Source organism: Danio rerio, chromosome 12 (assembly GCF_052040795.2).
Source record: "Danio rerio strain M-AB ecotype USA chromosome 12, GRCz13ab, whole genome shotgun sequence".
NCBI lineage: Eukaryota > Metazoa > Chordata > Actinopteri > Cypriniformes > Danionidae > Danio > Danio rerio.
The window spans coordinates 40,056,675-40,082,029 of record NC_141032.1 but is presented as its reverse complement, the minus strand read 5'-3'; the positions used below and the strand labels follow the sequence as shown (position 1 = coordinate 40,082,029).

Here is a 25,355-nt window from a genome sequence, read left to right as displayed (position 1 = left end):
GATGCAGCTCATGGGAGTCATACACAATATCAATTATTTTTCCACAGCACCATGACTTTATATTCTATACAGTACATTATTTCTGTTAAGTGACAAGACTTTTATCTAAGCAAAGTCAGACCTTACTGTCCTAATGAAATAATTAAAAATCAAAGCATGATCATCTTTTATTTTGGTAAAATAAGTATAATCTAGAGGCCTTTGCCTTTTGATATGAGCCACTTCCGATACCAAATGACTAGAAGTCTAGTTATTATTTCCTAAAAAATCCTATATTCCTAAAACTTGGATATGGTGACAAGACTTTTGTCAGTAGTGTACACTTTAAAAAACCCTGGGTTCATCACACTATCAATATTTGTTGGCCAAACATGAAGGAATTAAGTTAACTTATTAGTTTTTACAAATGTAAGTAGATTGAACATAAAACAATTAAGTTGTCCCAAAACAACTTAAGAATTGTGTTGTCTCAGCTGGTTTTAAATAAGTAGTTTGAACACACAGCAAAGATCATTCTTTTAGGGTACACTATAAAGAGTGCTAGGTTCCACGCAAGTGATTTTCCACAAATGTTCCTGTTTTGTTCCACAATTGTTTGTGGCTGACAGCAGAAGCTGCTTGGCTCTTTCGTGATGTGTTATGTGATGCCAAAGGTTTGGGGAGGTCACGAAAGTTACTTTGCTATGTTGTAACCTTATCAAATAACTTAATAAACTATGAAAATAGATATTGTCAAATATTAATATAGACCAGAGATGTCCAAACTACGGCCTGCAGGCCAAAGGTGGTCCATAGTAACCTCTGATTTGGCCCACCATCCCATCTGTTAATAAAGTAAGGGTTATGGGCAAATACCTAAATTGTCATTTCTAATCTGATTTAACCTTTTTTGTTTGTTTTATTGCTGAGTTACACACACACACAAAAATAAATTAATAAATTATTTAATGAAATGTTCACATTGGTTAGCAAATCAGGGTAAAAAACAGGTGCAGCTTGACTAGTTTAACTCCATTCTGTTATAAATGAGATTGTTTTACTGTAATACGTTCATTAGAAAATATGTTCTGTATTAGTTAATATAAAACAATGTGTTCAGGTTATTTTTAAATGTTAAATAAACTGGGAAATCACCAATGGCAACTTTAATGTAATAGAGTTTGGTATATTTAACTTGGGTCCAGCATGCTCAATCAAGACTGGTTTTTGGCCTTCCATTAGAAAAAGTTTGAACACCCCTGAAATAGACTATAGAGAATTGCGTGCACCATATATGGACATTTTAATTTTATTTTTAATCACCCGCCCCAAACCATCCTGCAAATTAAGTGACAATTTCTTTACCTGCCCCAACCCGACCCGTGCATCACTATTCCACACAATTCCTTTATGTTGTCACAACACAAATCGATTAAGTTAACTTAGTCATTTTTACTAAATGAAATGGATTGAACATAAAACAATTAAGTTGTCTCCCAAAAAAACTTAAGCATTGTGTTGTTTCAGCTCATTTTAAATAAGTAATTTGAACAAGTTAAAAATATATCGTTTTTTTGTGTGTAGAAAGTCTTACCACTCTGTAACCGATGAGTAAATTACAATATTTTAATATTCATTTAGGTATTAATCTTACTTTTTATCAATCAGTCTGCCTCCAAATTCCTGTTTACATTTAATAATACATTATTTTTCTTCTGTTAAAGTATTTTAATTTCCTAACCACCTTATTTTTAATATATTTGTTTGGATTATAGAGATAGTTTATCCAAAATTGAAATGTAGTCATTATTTATTATCTAATTTATGTCGTTTTAAACCTGACTTTCTTCTCTGAAATGCAATATATGACAATGAAAGTCATTGAGGTCCAAAATGTAATTCTATTTTATCCTTAATATTTTTATATTATTGAAATTATATTATTTTTATACAGAGTCTAACATATACTAAACAATACAGACCAAAAATGACTTTTCATTTGCCTGTTCAAACTACTTGTTTAAAATTTGTGGAAAATTAGTTAAAATAGCACAATTCTAAATTAATGACTTGTGAAGCTGCAATAGCACAAATTAATAAGGTTAGACCTAGTACCATTGATGCATAGCAATGTTTCTCTTTCCCCATTTTGGACTATATAAAGGAATGACCATGTAAAGGTTTTTTTTTTTTTTTTTCTCATGTAAATCTTTCAGATTGAAAACTGTTGATATGTATGTTGCTCCCCCTCCCCTGTTTGTTAGTTAGTTAGTTAGTTAGTTAGTTAGTTAGTTTGTTTGTTTGTTTGTTTGTTTGTTTGTTTGTTTGTTTGTTTGTTTGTTTGTTTGTTTGTTTGAATGTCTTTTATTTTGTTAATCTAAAGTCAATAAAACGTTGATCACAAAAAAAGCACAATTCTTATGTTTTTTTTTGGGACAACTTAATTGTTTTATGTTCAATGCACTTAAATTTGAAAAACATTTAAGTTAACTTAATCGATATGTGTTAAAAAATGAAGAATTTTTTGTGGAACGCAGCATTTTTTACAGTGTGTGAGCTTGAGTAAATGACAGAATTGTAATTTGTGGGCAAACTACCACTTTAAGAATTAGTTTTCCTTCATCAATCCTTTTAGAAATTGCAAGGAACTGTTTCACACACACTTCCCAAATCCCCAATTTTCTCATCCTTGTCTACATTTCCTCATGAATTGCTTTTGTTCGGTTATTCAGCTTTCTCGATTTATACCAGCTTTCATTCTGTTGTTTTTTTCTTGTTTTGTTCAATAGCCGTGCTTTGATCGGCAAGAACTGGGTTTTGTGTGATTTCCCATCGCTTACGAATGTGAGGAGGTGTTTGAAGGTGTGTGTGTGGTGTTGCGCATCTTTGTTTCTCATGCAGTCGGTGTGCTTCTCTCACAGGTATAGCACCGAACATCACGGCAGGGCCTTCCGACAGCACTGTGATTGACGGCATGTCAGTTATCCTGCACTGTGAGACCTCGGGAGCGCCCCGTCCTGCCATCACCTGGCAGAAAGGTGAAGAACACATCCTTCAATGTCTCCACTCACATATTTCTGAAGAACAGCTACAAAGTGTCAGTTCCCAAGCTGCAGTTCACCTCAGTGCCTCTCTGTTCCTCTGTTTTACCTGCTCTGGATGGTTGTTTTCTGCCACTCCATAACACGATTTTACTGCAATGCAGCCTGTACGTTATACAGTGCAGATGACAGATTAAATGAAAATGATTTTGATTTTATATTGGCTACATTTATGCATGCGTTGATGACATGATGATGCATTTTCACTTTCACACATGACCAAAATTAAAATAATCCGTATTGTCATCATTTAAAATGCAGTTAATGCACCCGCTTCAAATGTTATCACTTGATTGTATGGGCGTTATCAGTGGTTATCAGCTGATAGATATGGGCCAATAGGGGCCTACTGCACCTACTGGTAGGCTCAGAGGGCTGTTTTCATCCATACACATTGTTACGCCCCGTGTAGCTCAGCGGATGAAAAGGGGCTTAACATAATTATATCAACCCAATATTTTAAGAATTCCCCTGAGATGTTAGCTGCTATGGGTCAACACAGACAATGATGTGGCAAAAAAGGTGGTTCGCTTTATTGCAATAAAGATAACGAAATGAATATTTAAATCACTCAAAATATATTTATCAATATATACAATAAATGCAAAAGTAAACAAACATACCTGATGGAGGGAAGGAAAATAAGCGGTGCCAAATCAAAGAAAATTACTAATCAGTAATTAGTAATTAGTAAGAAACTAATCCCTCCCCCACCTCTAAACAACTAAAGAGAAATATGTAAATAATCCTCCCAAAAATGTGCTATATAAATGTAAGGAATTATTATTATTATTATTATAAATACACAGGACATGATTGAACTGAGTGAATATGGGGTGTGACACAGGTGTAACTAATGAACATTAACAAGCGGCGGGAAAACAGAACAAAGGACTCACATGACATAAACAGAAGTACATGGGGACATAAACACAACACATGGGGAATCACATGACACAACAAATACATAATTACAACATTTAGACACACAAATCATGACAATAAGTGTCCAATAATGAAGATAAAATTGCTCTCATGCTGTTTTTTGTTTTTCTTAATATTTGCTGTGTCACATCATAGTATTTATTTAAGGTGCAGTTCAGTAAAAATGTTATTAATAAAAGTTAAAGAATTGATAAAGCTAGTGACCCCTTATATTTTCTCAAACTTCAGACTTCCTACCTACAAAACTAACTACAAACTAACAAACTATATAAGTATCTATTTTTAACTACCCATATAACAATAAAATACTTAGAATATAAATTTGTAACCTTTTTCAAATGCTATTGAAGTGTTATATGCCAGGTCCACAACATCCGCCCAGTTGGACTCAATCTGTCTGACATTGGATGTTATTTAGATTCATAAACAACTGTTTTTTGTATGCACTAATCAATTATTGTTTCTTCCATAGTACAGTAGAAGACAACCAGTGTCTGAACACAAAGACTAGCTATGTATTTATCTGGTAGCACGTAAGTTTAATTTCCAGTTGACTATAGTGGCTTATTACCTGCCTATAATTAAGATTTTGGCTGTGTATTAGTACTTATAAAGTATGGTCATATTCCACAGTACCTCCCTAATCTAACCCAATACCTAAACACAACTGATATCATGCTAACAATTAATAAGTAGCCAATATTGAGCTGAAAGTCTCAGTTAATAGTTTGTACTTTAAAAATAAAGCTTGACTATTTCATTATTTAGGTTTTTGTCCTCCACTATAAGTTGTACACCATGCTGTTTGAAATGTCACACAAAAAAGACTCTAAAATGTCTTTAAGCATTTTTAAAAACTAGTTTCCTAAATACCCACTTCTGTTTTGTTTGCTTAAACTGTCCATTTAATTTACAAATCTTTAACCAAAGCCATCTGAAATGTAAGCAGCTGGATTTTACAAAATTGAAATATTTGTATGGGAGACTGACAGATTAGAGAGCAGAATGTCCACCCCAGCACTGTGCTTTACATTTCACGCTGTAGCTGAAGGAAAGTAAACAAGCGTGTTTGTAGGTTTAAAGGATTAGTTCACCTAAAAATACAAATTCTGTCTATGTTTACTAACCCTTCCATTATTACAAACGCTTTCTGTGGAGCACAAGTTTTAAAGACTGGTTTTATTATTCTCTATGGAGTTATAATGAGCTGGGACTGAGACTGTCGAACTTTTTAAAAAGAATGTATAAAAGCAGTCCACATCACTCATATTTTATTCCAAGTCCTCTAATATTAAACCTTTCCTTTGTGTGCCCAGCAGACCCCAATTTAAGTATTTTTTTTCACTAAAATGTTGACATTTTTTAAAAGAAAGTAGTGGAGAGTAGGTTGAGTATAATCTCTTCAATGAATCACTCACATTTCACTAGAAGAGGAAGGCTGTCTTAGTATAATAAGGTTCATTTCAGTCAGCTTCTCGCATAATTTTACAGTACTTCATAATAATTTAGATACAATATTTGAATTTTGTTGGCCACTGCCTTTTTTTATAGTGCTTTTGTGTTGTTTTTTTCTCGGATGTTCAGTTCCCATGGGGACTAATTGCATGGAAAGAAACAAGCAGTGCAATTCTTTTGTTGTGAACAAATAAAATCCTATGGGTTTGAAGAAAGATGGCTATAAATACTTAAATTATTAATACCCTTCAACCATAAAAAAACACAGGTACAGAAAGAATCTATTGTTGATAACTAAGCCATAGATTTGCAGCATAATCAAGTGTGGTATTTGGGTTATGATAACCTTCAAACCTACAGTGAATGTGTGTCTTAAAGTTTTACAAAAACAAAAGTGTTAAGGGTCAACTTGTTCAGCTTGTTTGAGATATTCATGGACAGGATTTTAGTACGCAGCCAGGATGCTGAAGTTTGGAATCCTTAGGGGTCATTCACACAGAATGCTTCTTCACGCTTTTTTATTATTTTTTTTAAAGCAGAGCTTAGGGCATGAGGGTATTCAGACACAGCCACCGAGCACAAGTAATACAATACAGCTTTATTTGTATAGCGCTTTTACAATTGTGTCAAAGCAGCTTCACATAAATGGTCATAGTAACTAGATCAGGGTAGTTCAGTTTTTAGTGTTTAAGTTCAGTTCAGTTTAGCTCAGTTCAGTGTGGTTTGAAATCATTACTGAGAGTCCAAACACTGAAGAGCAAATTCATTCATGCTTAGCTCTACCGATCCTGAACGATGCAAGCCAGTGGCGACAGCGGAAAGGGAAAAAAAACTTCACCAATAGGAGAGTGAAGAACAAACCTTGAGAGAACCAGACTCAGTTCGGCACGACCATTTTAATTTCTCCGCTGGCCAAAAGTCTTGTGTAGAGCTGCAGTCTCAGCAGTGGAGGCTGGAAGCTGGCCTCAGCGAAGACTCGTCTGTCCCTGGAGCGTCACTGGAATCAGTCTCATGCTCTCAACTCCCCATGTAAACAGAAACTTGCAACACTTACCCCAACACTGAGGCCCCGTTTACACAAATACGTTTTAGTTTTATAATAATTTTTTATTATTATTTTTAGGGTTTTTTCACCTTTATTGTTATAGGACAGTGAATGTTTATAGACAAGAAAGTATGGAGAGCAGAGATAGGGGAAGGGTCGGCAAAGGACATCGAGCCGGGAATCGAACTCGGGTTGCCATAAGCACCTTGGTGCTATGTGTCGATGCACTAACCACTAGGCTATTGGCGCCGACACGCCAGTTTTAAAACCCGTAAGTTTTACAATGGTTATGTAATCCATCCACACTACAACAGAGTTTTCGAGCACCGAAAACAAAGCTTTTTGAAAACGTTGAAGTGGCTGTTTTCATTTTAAAACGCTTCTGCTCCGTCTCAGTGTGGATGGGGGAAAACGGAGACATCTGAGGCATGACTTTAGACATTCAGCTATCTGATTGGGGCTTTTTCCTCATTATTGAGTAGCCTACACAAAATCCAGTCTTGTAAGTTCAGACTATGGAAAGCAAACTCCCGAGGACACGTCGGGTAAATCTTCAAAGTGGACAGTGTACTTTATAACATCAGTCACATCACCTTCACTTCATCTTATCAATAAAATGAAAACATGATATAAGGAACTGCCTATTTTCATTTTGATATAAGCAACTCAACAGACACCAAAAATGTTGAAGCGTCGTGTAGCTGCATATTTATATGAGCGACATCTTCACTGTGTGCATATTTAGAACCAAACAGAGCCTATAACATTACTGCCTCCTTTCATTTTCATTGAAAATTAGAAACATACCCTCTCTTTTGCTGAATATCAGTTTTAATAATAAATAATGGCCATTATTAAAATAAAATGTGCAATAAGTTTATACATTATATAAATGCAAGCAATCAGTCAAATGTGCAGAATCAGTGTACGTGGTTACATTAATTCATATATTAATTTATATTTGCGCTTAGCCAAAACACATTACCTGAGAACAAGTAATCGATTCAAAAGACCAAAGTCGGGGAATATGTCATAAGATGTAGACAACAAGATGAATTAAATATCAAATATAACAAATATAGTGAGATTGGGTCCACCCAAGGGGGACTGTTCGTCAGATGAACAGTCCGACGTGCACAGATCTCATCGCTGCAGTGCATGCCAGAGTGTGTGTGCAGTCATGTGATGTGCGTTTTCAGCTGTATAGTGTAGACAAAGAGTGAAACGCCAGTGCGGATCGTTTTCACTCTAAAACCCTATTTTTTTAAAACTAAAACGTATTTATATTGTGGTCTTTGGTGGATTTACGCAAGAAGAGGACGTGTAAATGGTACATGCGAGAGCAATTTGAGATCACTGAAAATGTACACAGCATACAAGTACAAGGGATGGTTAGTCAGAGTTTGAAAATCAACACAGGGATCAGCAGCAGTAATGGGGACCATTATAGTAAAGATGGAGCAATCGTTTGATTTACCAGTTCCAAACATCCCTCATAGCTTTGGTTAATGGTACTCTTGATTCGGTGTAGAAATAAAGTCCCTGTATTGTCAGATTCAATACACTGCCTGTTTCCCTGCATAATGGAACAGCGGTTAGAGTATTAACCAGGTCAGTCTCTCTGTGTCTGTGTTCTCTAAACATCATCTCGTTCCAAATTTGAGAGAACAGAGGTTACACTAGTAACCCAGACATCTTTTCGGCAGGGTGTCTGGGCTGTCCTTGTGAGACAGAAAATGAGACTCAGACATCTGGATGTTACTTCAGTGGAGCTGGTTTGGGCATCTGCTTTCTGGTGGGGGGATTTTGTGCATAACCAATTGGAAAGAACACCCAGAATATGCTGGCCCACATTTCAGACATTGCTGGGGTGCCCTGGGAGCAATTAGGGGGTTAGGCGCCTTGGTAAAGGGCAGCTCAGTCGTGGGTATTAAGGGTGAAAGAGTGTACTGTTCATTCACTCCATCTTTTACAATTCCTGCCAGCACTGAGAATTGAACCTGCGACCTTTGGGTTACAAGATGAACTCTCTAACTACTTGTCTATAATATATGCATTGTTGTATTGTAAAAAATGTAAACCAAATGTTTAAAACTGCATGTAATCCATGAATAAGTTAAGAGAGTATATAATGGGCACTTTAATATACTGTACACTGTTAAGCATTTTGGGGTGGCCCAATGGCGCAGTGGGCTCTTACCTCACAACAAGAAGGTCGCTGATTCGAGCCTTGGCTGGATTAGCTGCCATTTCTGTGTGGAGTTTGCATGTTCTCCCCTTGTTCACGTGGGCTTCCTCTGGGTGCTCTGGTTTCCCCCTACAAGTCCAGCGGTATAGGTTAATTGGGTAAGTTAAATTGCAGTACAATACCGCAAATTCCAAATATGCAGTAATTTACTGTAAACGTTTTTTAATTACACACAATGCAGTACATATTACTGTAGTGAACTGTAAAGAATGTATGTGTTTTTTACTGGGCGTTTTTTTAGTAAATAACTGTAAAATTGAAGCAAAGTTTACAGTGTGGGAAAGCAAAGGAAAGGAAAGGAGAAGAGAAGAGAAGAGAAAAGAAGAGAAGAGAAGGAAATAAAAGAGAAGAGAAGACAAGAGAAGGAAAACAAAGGCAAGGGAAGGGAAGCAGAGAAAAAGGAAGGGAAGAAAAGGAAAGGTTGTGACGTGGTCATTGACAGTGACCCATACTAGGAATTAACACATTCACAGCATGGACACTCACCTGAAGAAGTGGATAGCCATTGCTGTGGTGCCTAGGGAGCAGTTGGGATTTGTGCCTTGTTCAGAGATTCTCACCTCAGCCATGGTATTTAGGTTGGAAGAGAGTACCGGTTATATCGAACCTGCCACAGTAACTTTGGATCACTATTTCAACTCTCTAACCCAGGGGTGCCCAAACTCAGATTGAAGCAGATTTTAGCTCTAACCCCAATTAAATTCTCCTGAACAAGCTAGTCAAGCTCTATGTAGGCATACTTGAAACCTCCAGGCAGGTGTGTTGTGACAAGTTGTAGCTGAACTCTGCAGGACACCAGCCCTCCAGGGCCAAGTTTGGGCACCCCTGCTCTACCACTAGGTCACAGTTTATTTTGTGGTCATCTTCAAACATTTTATCTCAAATATGTTTATGGTCTTTGCAGGAGAACGAGTGCTGGCAAGTGGTTCCGTTCAGCTCCCGCGGTTTACTCTCCTGGAATCAGGAAGTTTACTCATAAGCCCGTCCCATATATCAGACGCCGGCACTTACACCTGCATGGCCAGCAACTCACGTGGCATAGACGAGGCCTCTGCTGACCTTGTGGTCTGGGGTGAGTATATGTGTGTGTGTGCGTGTGTGTGTGTGTGTGTGTGTGTGTGTGTGTGTGTGTGTGTGTTTTGAAGTGTATAGATCACAAGTCTCTTCTTTCCTTTATGATGAAGTGTGTTTGCATGTTTTTGTCATACACCTGCGCATATGAGCATTGACTTTGTTCCTTTTTCCAGCCCGCACACGCATTACTAATCCCCCTCAGGATCAGAGCGTCATCAAAGGAACGAAAGCCACCATGACCTGCGGTGTGACACATGACCCCAGCGTCTCAGTCAGGTGCGGCCCACACACACTTCCCGTAAACAAAAAACATTGAAGCTAGGTTGGCGGATGCTAAAAAATATCAGTGTTTACCTCTAAAATGCTGTATGTGGTATCCCTACGTAGTTGCTGAGAAATTCTAGATGGATTTAATACATTACTGTGCTGTTGCTAGGGTATTTTAATATTATTTTGGTTTGGAACACAACTAGACCTGCAACTAGAAACTTAACCCTATTTGTATTACAATAAGTGGATCTGTTTTCAAGCTACATTATATTGCTTGACGTAGAGTGTATAGATTGGTTACTATGGTGTTCGTAGGTAAATACTTGCATGTTCTGATAGGTTGCTGGTTTAATTCTATTTAGATGCTAGTATGTTTCATAAGGTTATATGGTGGAAAGAGTGTTTTCTGTTGTATTTGGTTGTTATACCATTAGATGGATGCAGAAGTGGTCAGTGTGGTTGATAGGTGATTACTAGGTGGATTCTACAGTCGGTAATACAGAGGATGCTACAGTATTTGGTTACTAGACTATTTTTATGTGGTTGCTACCCTGCTGAAAACTCCAGCTTAAACCAGCCTAGGCTGGTTGGCTGGTTTTAGCTGGTCGACCAGGCTGGTTTTAGAGGGGTTTTGGCCACTTCCAGGCTGGTTTCCAGCCATTTCCAGCCTGGTCTTAGCTGGTCAGGCTGGGAGATGACCAGCTAAAACCAGCTTGACCAGCCTAGCCAAGCTGGGAGTCCAGCCAAAACCAGCTATGTCCAGCTTAAACCAGGCTGGTCAAGCTGGTTTTAGATGGATTTGGCTGGTCATTTTCCAGCCTGACCAGCTAAGACCAGGCTGGAAATTGCTGGAAACCAGCCTGGAAATGGCCAAAACCCCTCTAAAACCAGGCTGGTCAACCAGCTAAAACCAGCCAACCAGCCTTGGCTGGTTTAAGCTGGATTGTTCAGAAGGGTAAGGCTGGGAGATGACCAGCTAAAACCAGCTTGACCAGCCTAGCCAAGCTGGGAGTCCAGCCAAAACCAGCTTTGTCCAGCTTAAACCAGGCTGGTCAAGCTGGTTTTAGATGGATTTGACTGGTCATTTTCCAGCCTGACCAGCTAAGACCAGGCTGGAAATTGCTGGAAACCAGCCTGGAAATGGCCAAAACCCCTCTAAAACCAGGCTGGTCAACCAGCTAAAACCAGCCAACCAGCCTTGGCTGGTTTAAGCTGGATTGTTCAGAAGGGTAAGGCTGGGAGATGACCAGCTAAAACCAGCTTGACCAGCCTAGCCAAGCTGGGAGTCCAGCCAAAACCAGCTTTGTCCAGCTTAAACCAGGCTGGTCAAGCTGGTTTTAGATGGATTTGACTGGTCATTTTCCAGCCTGACCAGCTAAGACCAGGCTGGAAATTGCTGGAAACCAGCCTGGAAATGGCCAAAACCCCTCTAAAACCAGGCTGGTCAACCAGCTAAAACCAGCCAACCAGCCTTGGCTGGTTTAAGCTGGATTGTTCAGAAGGGTAAGGCGTTGTAAATTGAATGTATTATTTTCTTAATGGTTGCTAAGCCACTAGATAGTTGCTAAATACTTCTGGGTGGATGCTATGCAAATACTTAGTGGGTGGTTGCTTGAGTGGACAGTGTGGTTGCTACGTGCTTAGTAGGTGGATACTAAAGTGATCACCAGATAAAATTGGGCAGATGCTAGAGGATGCTACAGTATGTGGTTGCTAGACCATTTTATTGTGGTTGCTAGGGTTTTGCAAGTTGGATACAGTATTTTCTTAATGGTTGTTAAGGCACTAGATAGTTGCTAAATACTTCAGGGTGGATGCTATGCAAATACTTACTTGGTGGTTGCTTGAGTGGACAGTGTGGTTGCTAGGTGCTTAGTAGGTGGATACTAAAGTGATCACCAGATAAAATTAGGCAGATGCTAGAGGATGCTACAGTATTTGGTTGCTTGACCATTTTATTGTGGTTGCTAGGGTTTTGCAAGTTGGATACAGTATTTTCTTAATGGTTGTTAAGCCATTCGATAGATGCTAAATAGTTCAGGGTGGTTGCTAGGCAAATACTTACTTGGTGGTTGCTTTAGCAGACAATGTGCTTACTAGGTGGATCCTAAAGTGGACACAAGGCGATATTAGGCAGATGTTAGAGAATGCTGCAGTATGTGGTTACTAGACAATTTCTATGTGGTTGCTAATGTGTTGCTAGGTGGATACAGTATTTGCTTAATGGTTGTTAAGGCACTATATAGTTGCTAAATAGGTCAGGGTGGTTGCTAGACAAATACTTACTTGGTGGTTGCTTGAGTGGCCAGTGTGGTTGATAGGTGGTTACTAGGAGGATACTAAAGTGGTCACAAGGCAATATTAGGCAGATGCTATCTAAAATGGTTAATAGACCATTTTTTATATGAATGCTATAGAGTCTTCAGAGCGGTATTTAGGGTGTTACTAGGTGAAAGCTAGATTCTTCTTGATGGTTACTAAGCTATTAATAGGTGGGTGCTAGTGTGGTCTGAGTGATTGCTGCTAGCAATTATTAGAGACGCATCGAAATAAAAATTCTGTCAATAATATAACAATATATAATAATATAATTAAACTTTTGGATGAAAATGGTGTTTTCAGATTTTTTGGCAGCCGAAAATTGTGTGTATTACTAACTAAAGTACTTTACTGGATCAATTTTTTATCAATGTTAATACGTGTTTAAAAAAAATTTCCAGTAGCCGAATATAAAAACTGTGGAACCAATGCTAACATTGCTTGCTATTAACCATAGATATTTACCATAACCATAGATGTCGCCTATGCAATTATTGTCTATTGAAAGGTCTGCGTCAATAGAGCAGCCATTTTAGTACAGGTTAGCGCTCCTTTGAAATGAATGTCAGACCAAGGTGCAGTGGAGGACTGGCCATCCAGAGCCAGAGATACATACACATATGATTGGGAGTTTTCCCAGTGGTCGGTACACAAATATTTATTTAAATTATGAAAATTATAAGTTTACTTCACTTTTCTGCACTAATTGATTTGAGACCGCATGGGCATTGCCGACAAAAGTGTGTGCTTTTGTGCATGAAAATGTATTATCCTCCCTACCTGTTAAATTGAATAATTTAGGGTGGACAGTATGCAAATTGACGCGCAGGCCCTGTTATGTTATCAGGTACTTCTAATAAGTTACTTCAAAAACTAGCCATTACTTCACTTTGCAAACAATAATACAAGTTTCTAGCACCGCAGCGTCTTGTTGTCATATTTTATTTACATTGTTTGCTTATTTTATTCAACAAAATTAGCATTAGCCTAATATTTAGAGCAAGTTAGTGCTACTTTGCCTTATGGTCAATGCAGTAAGTGACTGCATTATCATCAATAACGTTACTTGTTGAGCACAAAAGTTTGTAACTTACAAAAAAACATAAAAAAATGAAATCTTACCTATGAAATGTTCTGCCTTTATGCTTTGTTTGCTTGTTACAACAACAGTATGCATTGCAAAAGTCCAGCATCTTCACATTGGCTTTAGTCTTGAATAGTGGGGTTGAATGACTTTTGTCCTTAGAGCACTGTACAAATATGGCGATATTGAGGCATGTTTAGGGTCCATATGCGATATCTAGTGTATATATCTATGGTTATTAACAAATGGACAGCTGCAAAGGTAACTGTAATTTTACAGCACCTGGGAATATCCTGGTTAGAAACATCAAACTTTCAGCATTGACTGGAATACAGAGGTTCATTAAAAATGGTTAAAAAATCTGAGTATAGCGATGTCTGCCCAAGCAATTTCATAGCCTCCCATGTTTCACGACATTCAAATCCCCACAGATAAAATCGTCTGGTGTTAATGATGCCTCGCCAGCGTGAAATCATGAGCCATTACATTATCTCAACATTTACAACTTCCACAACCCTTTGAATCTGCCTGGAATATCTCAGTGTGCTCGATTGGAAGTCTGCAGCCTAAGTCGTCCTCCATTACGGTGGACTGGCATTGAGGAGCGATTTGAAGGCAAGATTCAGACTCTCATTAAAACCTGGGAGTGAGTTCCTCTCGGTCAGAACCTGAACTTCACTTAGCGATGACTTGTAAGAGTTGTTTTTTTTGTTTTTTTGCTGATGTCAAGCTACCTCTCCCATTTCTTTCTTTCCTAATCTCCGTCCGAACACCCGTGGAGGCTTTCTGCTTGTTTCGTAAGGAATGAGGGATGGGAAGGAGTGGTAATTGTGTTAGATGGAACCAGTAATTGATAGCAGCAGTAAAAGGATTTCCAACAAGCCGGGCCATGATGCAATTAATCACAAGTGTTTGGGAATGCATATCTGTTTGCAGTGTGTGTGTGAGAAGGTCTTATCGATTACGCAGAGGTTAGACACATCTGTTAGAAGCACCTGATGACCTTGGATGTTCCCTAAACACTGTACAGTGGCTTTGTGATGAGCCTAATATGATCAGTTAAATGCACTTAAGGTGTTTTTTCAGGCAATAAAGTGATGCAGTTGTATTATTTAATGTTGCTCTCTCTTTGTCTCTTCTTAACTAGCTTTTTAATTAGCAGTTGAATGTTTTAATTAACGCTCATTAGCAAGAAAACATCAAATCAGAATCGACTCTGCTGACTTAATAAAGAAAATAATTTCCCTTGTAAAAGTGTAATGACTTGATCTATTCCAGAAACACCTGCTAAGGTATTCTGATGGGATGCAAATATGTTGCTTTAAAGGTTTTATGTATGTATTTGTTTATCTTTTGTGGTTGCTAGATGGATGCTCAAGTGTTTTCATGTGTCGCTTGTTTGTTACTAGGTTAATGCTTAATGCGGGTGGTTACTTGGCTAATGACTGAGTGTTCCCTGTGGTCTCTGGTGTTACTAGATGTATGCTAGAACGTTCTGAGTTCTAGATGGCCACAAGCATATCCCTCTGTAGCCCAAGACTATCACGCATTGAAGCTAAGCAAGGCTGAGCCTGGTTAGTACATGGAGGGGAGTCCACATGGGAAAACAAGGTTGCTGTTGGAAGTGGTGTTTGTGAGACCAGCAGGGGGCGTTCAGCCTGCAGTCTGTTTGAGTCCTAATACTCCAGTATAGTGAAGGGGACAATGTACTATGAGTCAGCGCCATCTTTCGGATGAGACGTTAAACCGAGGTCCTGACTCTCTGTGGTCCATAAAAATCCAATGGCACTTCTCGTCAAGAGTAGGGATGTAACCCTGGTGTCCTGGCAAAATTTCCTCCATTGGCCCGTATTGGTCATGGCCTCTCAATCATCCCCATCCACCGAATTGGCTCTATCACTATCTCTCCACTCCGCCAATAGCCGGTGTGTGGTGAGCGCACTGGCATCAAAAAGCATTGATAGCATAATAGCATTGATATTTAATTCAATCATTCATTTTCTGACGCTTTTCCGAGGCCATGTCACTAGGGGAGCAGTCTTAAGAGAGAACCCCAGACTTTCCTCTCCCCAGACACTTCCTCCAGCTCTACCAGGGGGATCTCGAGGCATTCCCAGGCCAGCTGAGAAACATTGTCCCTCCAGTGTGTCCTGGGTCTTCCAGAGGCCTCCTCCCAATGGGACATGCCTGGAACAAATCCCTAGGTAGGCGTCCATGAGGCATCCAAAACAAATGCCTTAGCCACCTAAGCTGACTTCTCTCGATGTGAAGGAGCAGTTTCTCTACTCCGAGCTCCTACCGAGTGACAGAGCTCCTCACCCTATCCATAAGAGTGCTCCCTGCCACCCTTCAAAGGAAACTCATTTCAGCCACTTTTTATCCGAGATCTTGTCGTTTTGGTCATGACCCAAAGCTCATGACCATAGGTGAGAGTAAGAACATAGATTGACTGGTAAATTAAGAGCTTTGCCTTTCGGCTCAGCTCCTTTTTTACCACAACAGAGCGGTACATCGACCGCATTACTGCTGCCGCTGCACCAACCCACCTGTCAACTCCTCCACCTGAGGTAAGGAATCTCCCCCAACCTAAAGATTGAAAACCACCTTTTTCCGGTGGAGCACAATGGCCTCTGACTTGGAGGTGCTGATTGTCATCCCAGCCGCGTCACACTCGGCAGCAAACCACCCCACTGCATGCTGAAGGTCCATGTTCGATGAAACCCTGTGGTCCCCGAATCGGACCCCCTCTAGCCCAAGGCTGCGCCTTGCAATTCTGTCCATAAAAATTATGAACAGAATTGGTGACAAGGGGCAGCCCTGTCGGAGTCCAACATGCACCGAAAACAAGTCTGACTTATTGCCTGCAATGCGAATGATATTTCAATTTTCAAAATCAAATCAAACCCAGTCGAATCAAATTAATTCCTGCTATATTTTTATTTCAACCCAGTATTCGAATATGTCACAGAAGACGGTACATTATATTGGATTCTGTGTTATCTGAAATTGAGTGAAGGGATACAAGTTCTCAAACCAGGAATACAACTAATGACTTCCAATTGAATTGATATTTTTAGACCCCAGTATGTTGTTGTGTGTACTTCCAGGTTTGTTTGGGAGAAGGACGGTCAGGTGATCGTCACTCAGGGTTTGCCCCGGCTGCGTCTGGACGTCAACGGGACTCTGCACATCTCTCAGACCTGGTCAGGAGACATCGGCACATACACCTGCAGAGTGACATCAGTTGGCGGCAACGACTCCCGTAACGCACACTTGCGCGTCAGGTCAGAGATGAAAACGCTCTCCCATCATCCTCTCTGCTCTGTTCCCCATCCACGCACTCCTTCATCTCGTCTGATCATTTCTTTTTGATTTGTTCTCGCTCCTGCTCCCCGAATCGTATCTCATTCAGTTTTTCAATATCCCTGTTCATCACCTGTACTCATTCGGCCTCCTTTTCTGTCTCGTTGCCTTCATTTTTTAATTTAATAGCACAGCAGTTATTGTCTGCCCTCATTTTTATTTCATAGGTTTTCTCTTTTTTCGCTCTCTCCATCCAGCATGTTGTGATTCATCTTTCTTTTTTAATTTTCACGTCTCTGATCAGTTGATAAGGTTGTAGTGGTTTTATACTCTGTTTACACATTCCTACATTGCTCTTCTTTTTAAATATATTTCTCTTCTTCTTATCTCTTATTTTGAAGAAGAATATGTTAAAAATGCTGATTTTTATTTATTATATGCCTATTTATAGGTGCTAATGTGAAGTTGTGAATATATGCTGCAATACATTTTATTAAAACCAACCAACTTAATAAAATAATGATAGAGATAGGTCTTAATTTTTGGAACACTTGGATAACCTTGTGCTCGTTGTATACACACTCTTTGATTTCCACATTTCTACATTACAAATACTTCTGTTCTTCCTTTCCTATATTAAAAAAGATATTAAATGCTGGTTAATATTGAAATATGTCTCATTTTAGGTGCTAATGAGGGGTTGCAACAATAAATAATGTTATTTCTTGTTAGATAGCAGTTGTAAGCTGCAGTATTGACCTACTGTGTGTGCTTGTTTTATTGAGACATTATATATAATGCTTCATGGAGTGCTCTGCGGTGACCCTGAAAACTGGAGACTGTCTCTCACTATTTTTTTTGGTAAATAACATATTACCCACAGGCAGCTGCCTCACGCCCCTGAGAACCCCAGCGCAGTGTTGAGCAGCACAGAGAAGAGAGCCATAAACCTGACGTGGGCCAAACCTTTTGATGGAAACAGCCCTCTTATCCGGTACATTCTGGAAGTTTCTGAAAACAGTAAGTAAATAATTTATATATGAGCAATATCACATGAGTAGCAGTGCGATACGGCTGTATATCAGCACTGGTGGGAGGCGTGCATTGACACAAGGCCGCAGCATATACTGTTTACAGTTAAAGTCAGAAGTCAGAATTGTTAGCCCCCCCTGGGTTTTTTTTTTTTTATTCATTTTTTTTAACCAATTTCTGTCTAATGGAGAGAAGATTTTTTTCAACACATTTCAAACATAATAGTTTTAATAACTCGTCTCTAATAACTGATTTATTTTATCTTTGTCATTATGACAGTAAATAATATCTTACTAGATCTTTTAAAAAACCCTTATATACAACTTAAAGTGACATTTAAATGATTAACTAAGTTAAATAGGTTAACTAGGCAGGTTAGGGTAATCAGGCAGGTTATTGTATAATGCTGGTTTCTTCTGTAGACCATTGAAAAAAAAAAAACCTTAAAGGGGCTAATAATGTTGACCTTAAAATGTTTTTAAATAATTAAAAACTGCTTTTATTTTAGTTAAAATAAAACAAATAAGACTTTCTCCAGAAGAAAAATATATTGTCAGACATACTGTGAGAATTTCCTTGCTCTGGTAAACATAATTTGGGAAATATTTAAAAAAGAAAACAAAAATCAAAGAGGGGCTAATAATTCTGACTTCAACTGTATATACATAGTACAACAGTTCTTTCTGGTTCTCAAATCTGATTGGCTGATAGCCATGCAAAATTTTGCAATAACAGCACTCAATAACTATTTCTCTGCTCACATAGAGTGAAAGCAGATCAATAAACTATATTAATAATACCAATTAATAATAATAATAATAACAATAATAGTTTGTATTATTGGAGGAAAGTAATTTATGTTTTGTAGAGACATTGTGGCAATGCTGTACCTCTAAAAAACAATGCCCTCCTGTGGACGTCTCATTAGAAAAGCTGGTTTCATCTCCTAATTGAGCAATTACTCTGGGATTTTATTTATTTGTTTATTTATTTTTAATGGGCCAGATGCCCTTTCACCTGTTACCCAGCACTGAGAGTACACTAGCTCATGAACCTTCAGTGCTGGGAAACTCTTAAATAAGAGAGAGTGTATGGATGTTTTCCAGCACTGGGGGTTCACGACACACACATTCGTAAACTGTGCCTAATTTAGCTAATCTAATTCACCAATACTGCATGTATTTGAACTGATTAAATGTAAAATGTGTTGACAAAATAAAAACTAAAATAAAACTAGCACAACCAGTAATCAAACTAAACAAAAATGTACAGCAAATTTGAAAAAAAAAAGTATAAAATTAGGAATTAGGAATAAAAAATGCTAAACTATAATAACTTTCAGAAATAAAGGTAAAAAAATCTGTCACTGGGGCACTATCTTTTCAAAAGGCACTTTTTTGCTCCTAACAGGTTCTTTAGGTACATTTCAGTATCTAAAAAGTACAAATCTCTACCTCGTAAAACTTTAAAGGTACAAGAGTGAACCCTGAAGTTACAAAAATGTACCCTAAATGTATGAATGTGCCGCTGAAAAGTTCACAAGTGTACGTTTTGAAAAAGCACCACACCAGTGATAGCTTTTGTAGCTTTATTTCTGAGTGTGCGAGTTCTAAAAGGCTCTTTTCACAAAAAATAAAAAATAAATGAATAAATAAATGCCCAAGGCAAAACCTCTGTTTGAATCTGAAAGCATGTTGGTTTAGTTCTTCATTGCTCATTATTCCTCATTATCTGCTCTTCACAGATGCTCCTTGGACAGTCCTGTTGGCCAACATTGAGCCTGAATCAACCGCTGTAACGGTGAACGGCCTGATCCCGGCACGCTCCTACCAGTTCCGCCTGTGTGCCGTCAACGATGTGGGCAAAGGCCAGTTCAGTAAAGAGACTGATCGGTGAGCTGAGCCCTGTCTGACCATAAAGATAGCTCTATCATCCTGTCACAGCATGCCAAAATTGCCTGCGCTCTCATGGGACAGTGTCTATAGGAGGATTTATCTGTCTGTGTTTGTGTGTGTCAGTGTATCTTCCATGGATCAGTGTAATCAAAGCCCTCGCCGTGTAAAGAAAGCTTAAATGAGACGTTCAGGAAAGGCCCCCATCAGAACACACACAAATCCCTCTGCTTTCTTCTAACGTTTGAGACAAACCTCTTCTAGCCAAGATAATCCCAACTCAGAATAGACGGGACATAACTGGACTATATAGAAGACAGGGAGATCAGTTTTTGACTGTAGATACAGTACAGCTCAGACACTATAGCAGAGATGGAGAGTTTGCAATATCAGGAAATCCCAGAAAGGGTTTGAGTAAAAGATTTTCCATCCTATAAACCAAATATGCCTAAAAGGTGTCTTATGCAGTGTTGGGAAGGTTCATTCAAAAAAGTAATTAATCATTAATTACATCATTGATAGTGTGTTTAAAGTACTTCGACTTTAAAGTAACCTAATTACTCAGTCATTTAATTACTTGACTCATTACTAAAACACACGTAAATCTCAATGCATAAAAATAGAAATACATTTTAGTCAAGCTGGACTTTTATTTATTTTTTTATTCATTTACAGTTAAATTTTAAACAATATATGTATCAAAACAAAATGTTTAAAATTAATGACAGCTTATTTCATACACACAATACAGTTTATTTACATACATGTCATTGTTTTTTACAGTGTTGGGGAAAGTTACTTTTTAAAGTAAGGCATTACAATATTGAGTTACTCCCCAAAAAAGTAATTAGTTGCATTTATTTGCTACTTTTTATGGTAAGTAATCCGTTATGTTACTTTTAAGTTAATTTTGCGCTACTTTTTATTACCTGACTGTGGTTTGATCTCTTTCAGAACTTTTTTTTTAAATAAAGGAGCTCTGCAATTAACAACACACTGTATAACCTACACCTACATTTACCTTTTAAAAATACATTTAAAAAAATACAGTTTTTTTTTTCATGTGTGTTTTTTTTAAGAAAATTATTCTGTTCATTAAGGTGGCATTTATTAAATTAATATTTATTAAAATTTTGAATAATTGTTTTCTGATTGTATGTAGTCTCAAATGAAATTATTACTCCAGTCATTATTGTTTTTATTTATATTACATTAATAATAATAGTAGTAATAATAATAATAATAATTATTATTATTATTATTATTATTATTATTATTATTATTATTATTATTATTATTATATTAGATTGATTTCTAAAGGATCATGGGACTGAAGGCTGGAATAATGAAGCTGAAAATTCATCTTAAAATCACTGAAATAAATTATTATATTAAATGATAAACTACTTTTGAACTGTTATAGTGCATTAAGATTTCACATTTTTACAATTTGTTCTGTATTTTTAATTTCATAAATGCAGCCTTGGTGAGCAGGAGAAGCTTATTTATTTTTTTATCTTTTTTTTTTTTTGTATCTTTGCACTATTGTAATTAAATATGAACTGAATTCTTTATTATAATATTATTTTATTATAGTACTATTATAGCATTATTTTATGCTCTCCCCCTCAAAATCATCCCAGTCAAAACTCATTTCTTTCCAAATAGAGCCACTCAAGTTGTCTGGTGAAATTGAAAACAAATATCACTATGTCACTCTTTTCCAATATTCTTCCAATATTGTGCAACTGCAAATATGAACACATTTAGTGGTAAGTGGTTGGTATTGACCATCAAAAACTTCATATCAGTTGACCATTAGTTGTGTTTACCTACTCTGTCCTCCAGAGTGTCCCTTCCAGAAGAGCCTCCCAGTGCTCCCCCTCAAAACGTCATCGCCAGCGGCCGCACAAACCAGTCCATCATGATTCAGTGGCAGCCTCCACCCGAAAGCCACCAAAACGGCATCCTCAGAGGATACATCATCCGGTGAGACATGTTTACTCGTGTCTGAGCTCTTATAGCATCCCAAAGTCTCTGCTTCTTCTCTATTTTACGCTTATTTCACTTCCAATCGTTCGTAGTATGTTTTTATTTTTTCCAGGTCAACATCAATATGACCTTTTTTCCCCAGCTGCTCTAAATTCTCTTCCCTCACAGCAGGTTTTGTGGGAACATTTGATTGTATTGTATTATTTCAAGGCTACTCCTGGATTAGAGCACTTCAGGGCTATTTCCTCGCTGTCTGTGATGACAGTGAAATGACTTTTTGTTCACTTATTTATATATTTCTTCTGTTCATCACTGAAGGAAGCTGAAGGCCGTCTTTGGTGTTGCAAACATAAGTAATGGTGCTTGACCTTGCTCGGTATTGCACAGAATATTTTTTTAGAGTGGTTCTTTATCGCCCTCTGTTGTTTGTAGATGGTAGTGCGCTTTAAAACCCAGCAGACAGATCTGATAATGAAGAGTAGATGACAAGGTGTATTTTTAGAGATGCTTATCGAACTCTTCGGAGAGGGTTATCTTGGGAAATTCTCTGTCAAATCTTGCCTGTCCGTTCAGATGAGCAAATCTTCGCATCTGTCCTTGACAGTAACAATATAACCCTTCTCTAATCTCAGGTATCGTCTGACTGGTCTGCCTGTGGATATCCAGTATAAAAATATCTCGAACCCTGATGTCACCAACCTGCTGCTGGAGGATCTCATCATCTGGACTAATTATGAAATCGAAGTGGCGGCTTATAATGGAGCTGGACTGGGGGTTTACTGTCATAAAGTTACAGAGTGGACACTTCAGGGAGGTGAGGGTTTATTTGTGATTGCTCCATTCATACTGTACTGCATAGATATATATGTTATATTATTATAGTTAGTATTAATAATTATTATAACATATAATGGTGTCATGGTGGCGCAGTGAGAAGCACGATCGCCTCACAGCAAGAAGGTCTCTAGTTTGAGTCCCAATTGGGTCAGTTTACATTTCTGTGTGGAGTTTGCATGTTCTTCCCATGTACGTGTGGGTTTCCTTTGGGTGCTCCGGTTTCCCTCATAGTTCAAAGACATGCACTATAGGTCAATTGAATAAGCTAAATAGGCTGTGGTGTATGTGTGTTTTCCAGTGATGGGTTGCAGCTGAAAGGGCATCCGCTGTGTAAAACCTATGCTGGATAAGTTGGTGGTTCATTCCCGCTGATTAATTAAGGGACTAAGCCAAAAAGAAAATTAATGAATAAATGAATACATTTTATGAATTATTTTAAAATAACTACATATTTACATATGATATTGACTAAACTGTCATTCAGTGTATCAATACTTTATATACGAAATTCATTATTAGAACAAATTGATGACATCTTAAAAGACTTCATAATTTTCAATAATTTATTCAGTTAAACTTTTTTTTTAAACACATTTGTCAGCAAGAAGTCTGTAAGCATTCATTAATTCATTTCCCTTTGGATTAGTCCCTTATTTATCAGGGGTCGCCAGTGCAGAATGAACCACCAGTTTGTAAACAAGTAAAAAAGGTAAATAATACATGTTTATGGAATGTTGGTTACCCCCATTTCACCCATATTTTGATGTTTTATTTTCATAATATTTATTTATATTACATTTTTTTATTTTATTTTATTAAAATTTATTTATGTATTTTTTATTAAATTTTATTTAAATTTATTTTATTTCATTTTTTTATTTTATTTTACTTTATTTAATTTTATTTAAATTAACTTTTTAATTTAATTTAAAGTTAAATTTATTTTATTTTAATTCATTTAAATTTATTTTATATTTATTTCTATTTGTTTTTTATTTTATTTACTTTATTTTAATTTATTTTTAATTTAATTTAATTTTACTGCACTTTATTTTATTTAAAAAACTTCTCCAAGAAATATATGAAAAATTCAGTAACCTGTATGAACTGAACTATTATCCCCCTATTTATTTTTTCTCTAGTTTCTGTATAAGAGTATATATGCTGAAGAGTATATTTCTTCAGCAGATTTCTTAACATAATAGTTGTAATAATGAATTTCTAATAACTGATTTATTTCATCTTTGCCATGATGACAGTACATCATATTTTACAAGATGTTTTTCTTGACACTTCTATACAGCCTAAAGTGCCATTTAAAGGCTTAACTAGGTTAGTTAGGTTACCTAGGCAAGTTAGAGTAATTAGGCAAGCTATTGTAGAACGATAGTTTGTTCTGTAGACTATCGAAAAAATATAGCTTAAAGGGGTTAATAATTTTTACCTTACAGTGTTTCTAAAAAAATTAAAAATTGCTTTTAAACTAGCCGAAATAAAACAAATAAGACTTTCTCCAGAAGAAAAAATATTATCAGACATACTGTGAAAATTTCCTTGCTCTGTTAAACATCATTTGAGAAATATTAAAACAAGAAGAAAAAAAAATAGCAATCAAAGAGGGCTAATAATTCTGACTTCAACTGTATATGGGTCTGCAGTGTTTACAAAAATGTTGAGTGTTTAAAAAAACTCACAGATGTAACCATAGCAAAAGTTTTTTGTTAAAAATAATCCAGTATAAACGTAGCCTATGAAAAAGCAACACTCGAGAGAAAGAACCCTTATGATTCCATTTTGTTATCCACTGTTTACGACAAAATGAAAAATGTTTGGGAGCCTGGATAAAAGATGCTGATGTGCGCTATCTGCAGTCTTTGAAGACTGAACTAATAAATATTTCCGTCAGTTTTCTAGGCTTTAGCAGGTGAAATATGTTCGCCCTAAAAAAAGAAGTCTCATTTCCGTCTTCCTTTTCCCATTTTACCTGTCAACCAGTTCCCACCATTGCTCCAGGCAACGTGAAAGCAGAGCCCGTCAACTCCACCACAATCCGCTTCACCTGGACAGCCCCGAACCCGCAGTTCATCAACGGCATCAACCAGGGCTACAAGGTAGACGCAGAAGGAATGAGAATAAATCCACACTCCGACCCAAGCTTCTGAAAATGCATTACGCTGCCCTTATTTATTTTTTTTGGAAAGTTTGTTGATGAGGTTTTATGCAAGGGTAGCTAGAGGTCTCTTTCAGCCTCCCTGCTCTCAGTGCTTTGTTTTCCTGTTTGCTGAGAGATCCCGAATTGATCCTCCTGTCACTCCGGTTCTTTATAGCCAGACTGTCTGTGGAACAAAATGTTTAGGACAATTACAAAATGGAGACAGTCAGCCAGACACATTAGTCTTAATAGCTTATTAACCAGGTTTAAACTCGGCCTCTGGACAACAACAGCTGGGATTGGAGGGAGTATTTGTTGGCTGGCCTTTTTTATTATTATTTTTATCTCTGCAGACTCGTTTGTGAACAGTCTTATAACTCTCGTTCCCTCTTTAGTGGCCACAGAGGAGAGTTTCAAGTGTCTATAAACTCTGAAATGCCCAATAATCCACTGTAGTATTGGGAAAAGAGAGGAAATCTGTGAGCATTCAGCCGTTCTTAGTAGGGAATTAACCTGGAATAAATCACACTCGCTGATAGCGTTATTTCAACACCATTATGCAAATTAGGTAACAGCAGAAACACACACAAAATGTGTGTTAATGCACAGGGCAGTGCAGTCTTCTGT

The 25,355-nt window shown here is 37.4% G+C and overlaps 1 protein-coding gene across 10 annotated transcripts in view; it reads left to right on the top strand.

The window, feature by feature from the left end:
• sdk2b (sidekick cell adhesion molecule 2b) overlaps positions 1-25,355 on the top strand; it is a 628,575-nt gene that overhangs the window by 522,376 nt on the left and 80,844 nt on the right. For all 10 annotated transcript variants that reach the window (XM_087276682.1, XM_087276677.1, XM_087276680.1 and 7 more), the window contains exons 10-18: positions 2,901-3,017; positions 9,678-9,845; positions 10,021-10,123; positions 16,628-16,804; positions 17,707-17,843; positions 19,600-19,747; positions 21,596-21,736; positions 22,372-22,553; positions 24,572-24,687. In XM_087276682.1, coding sequence (XP_087132808.1) covers positions 2,901-3,017; positions 9,678-9,845; positions 10,021-10,123; positions 16,628-16,804; positions 17,707-17,843; positions 19,600-19,747; positions 21,596-21,736; positions 22,372-22,553; positions 24,572-24,687 — 1,289 coding nt within the window. The remainder of the gene's footprint in view (positions 1-2,900; positions 3,018-9,677; positions 9,846-10,020; positions 10,124-16,627; positions 16,805-17,706; positions 17,844-19,599; positions 19,748-21,595; positions 21,737-22,371; positions 22,554-24,571; positions 24,688-25,355) is intronic.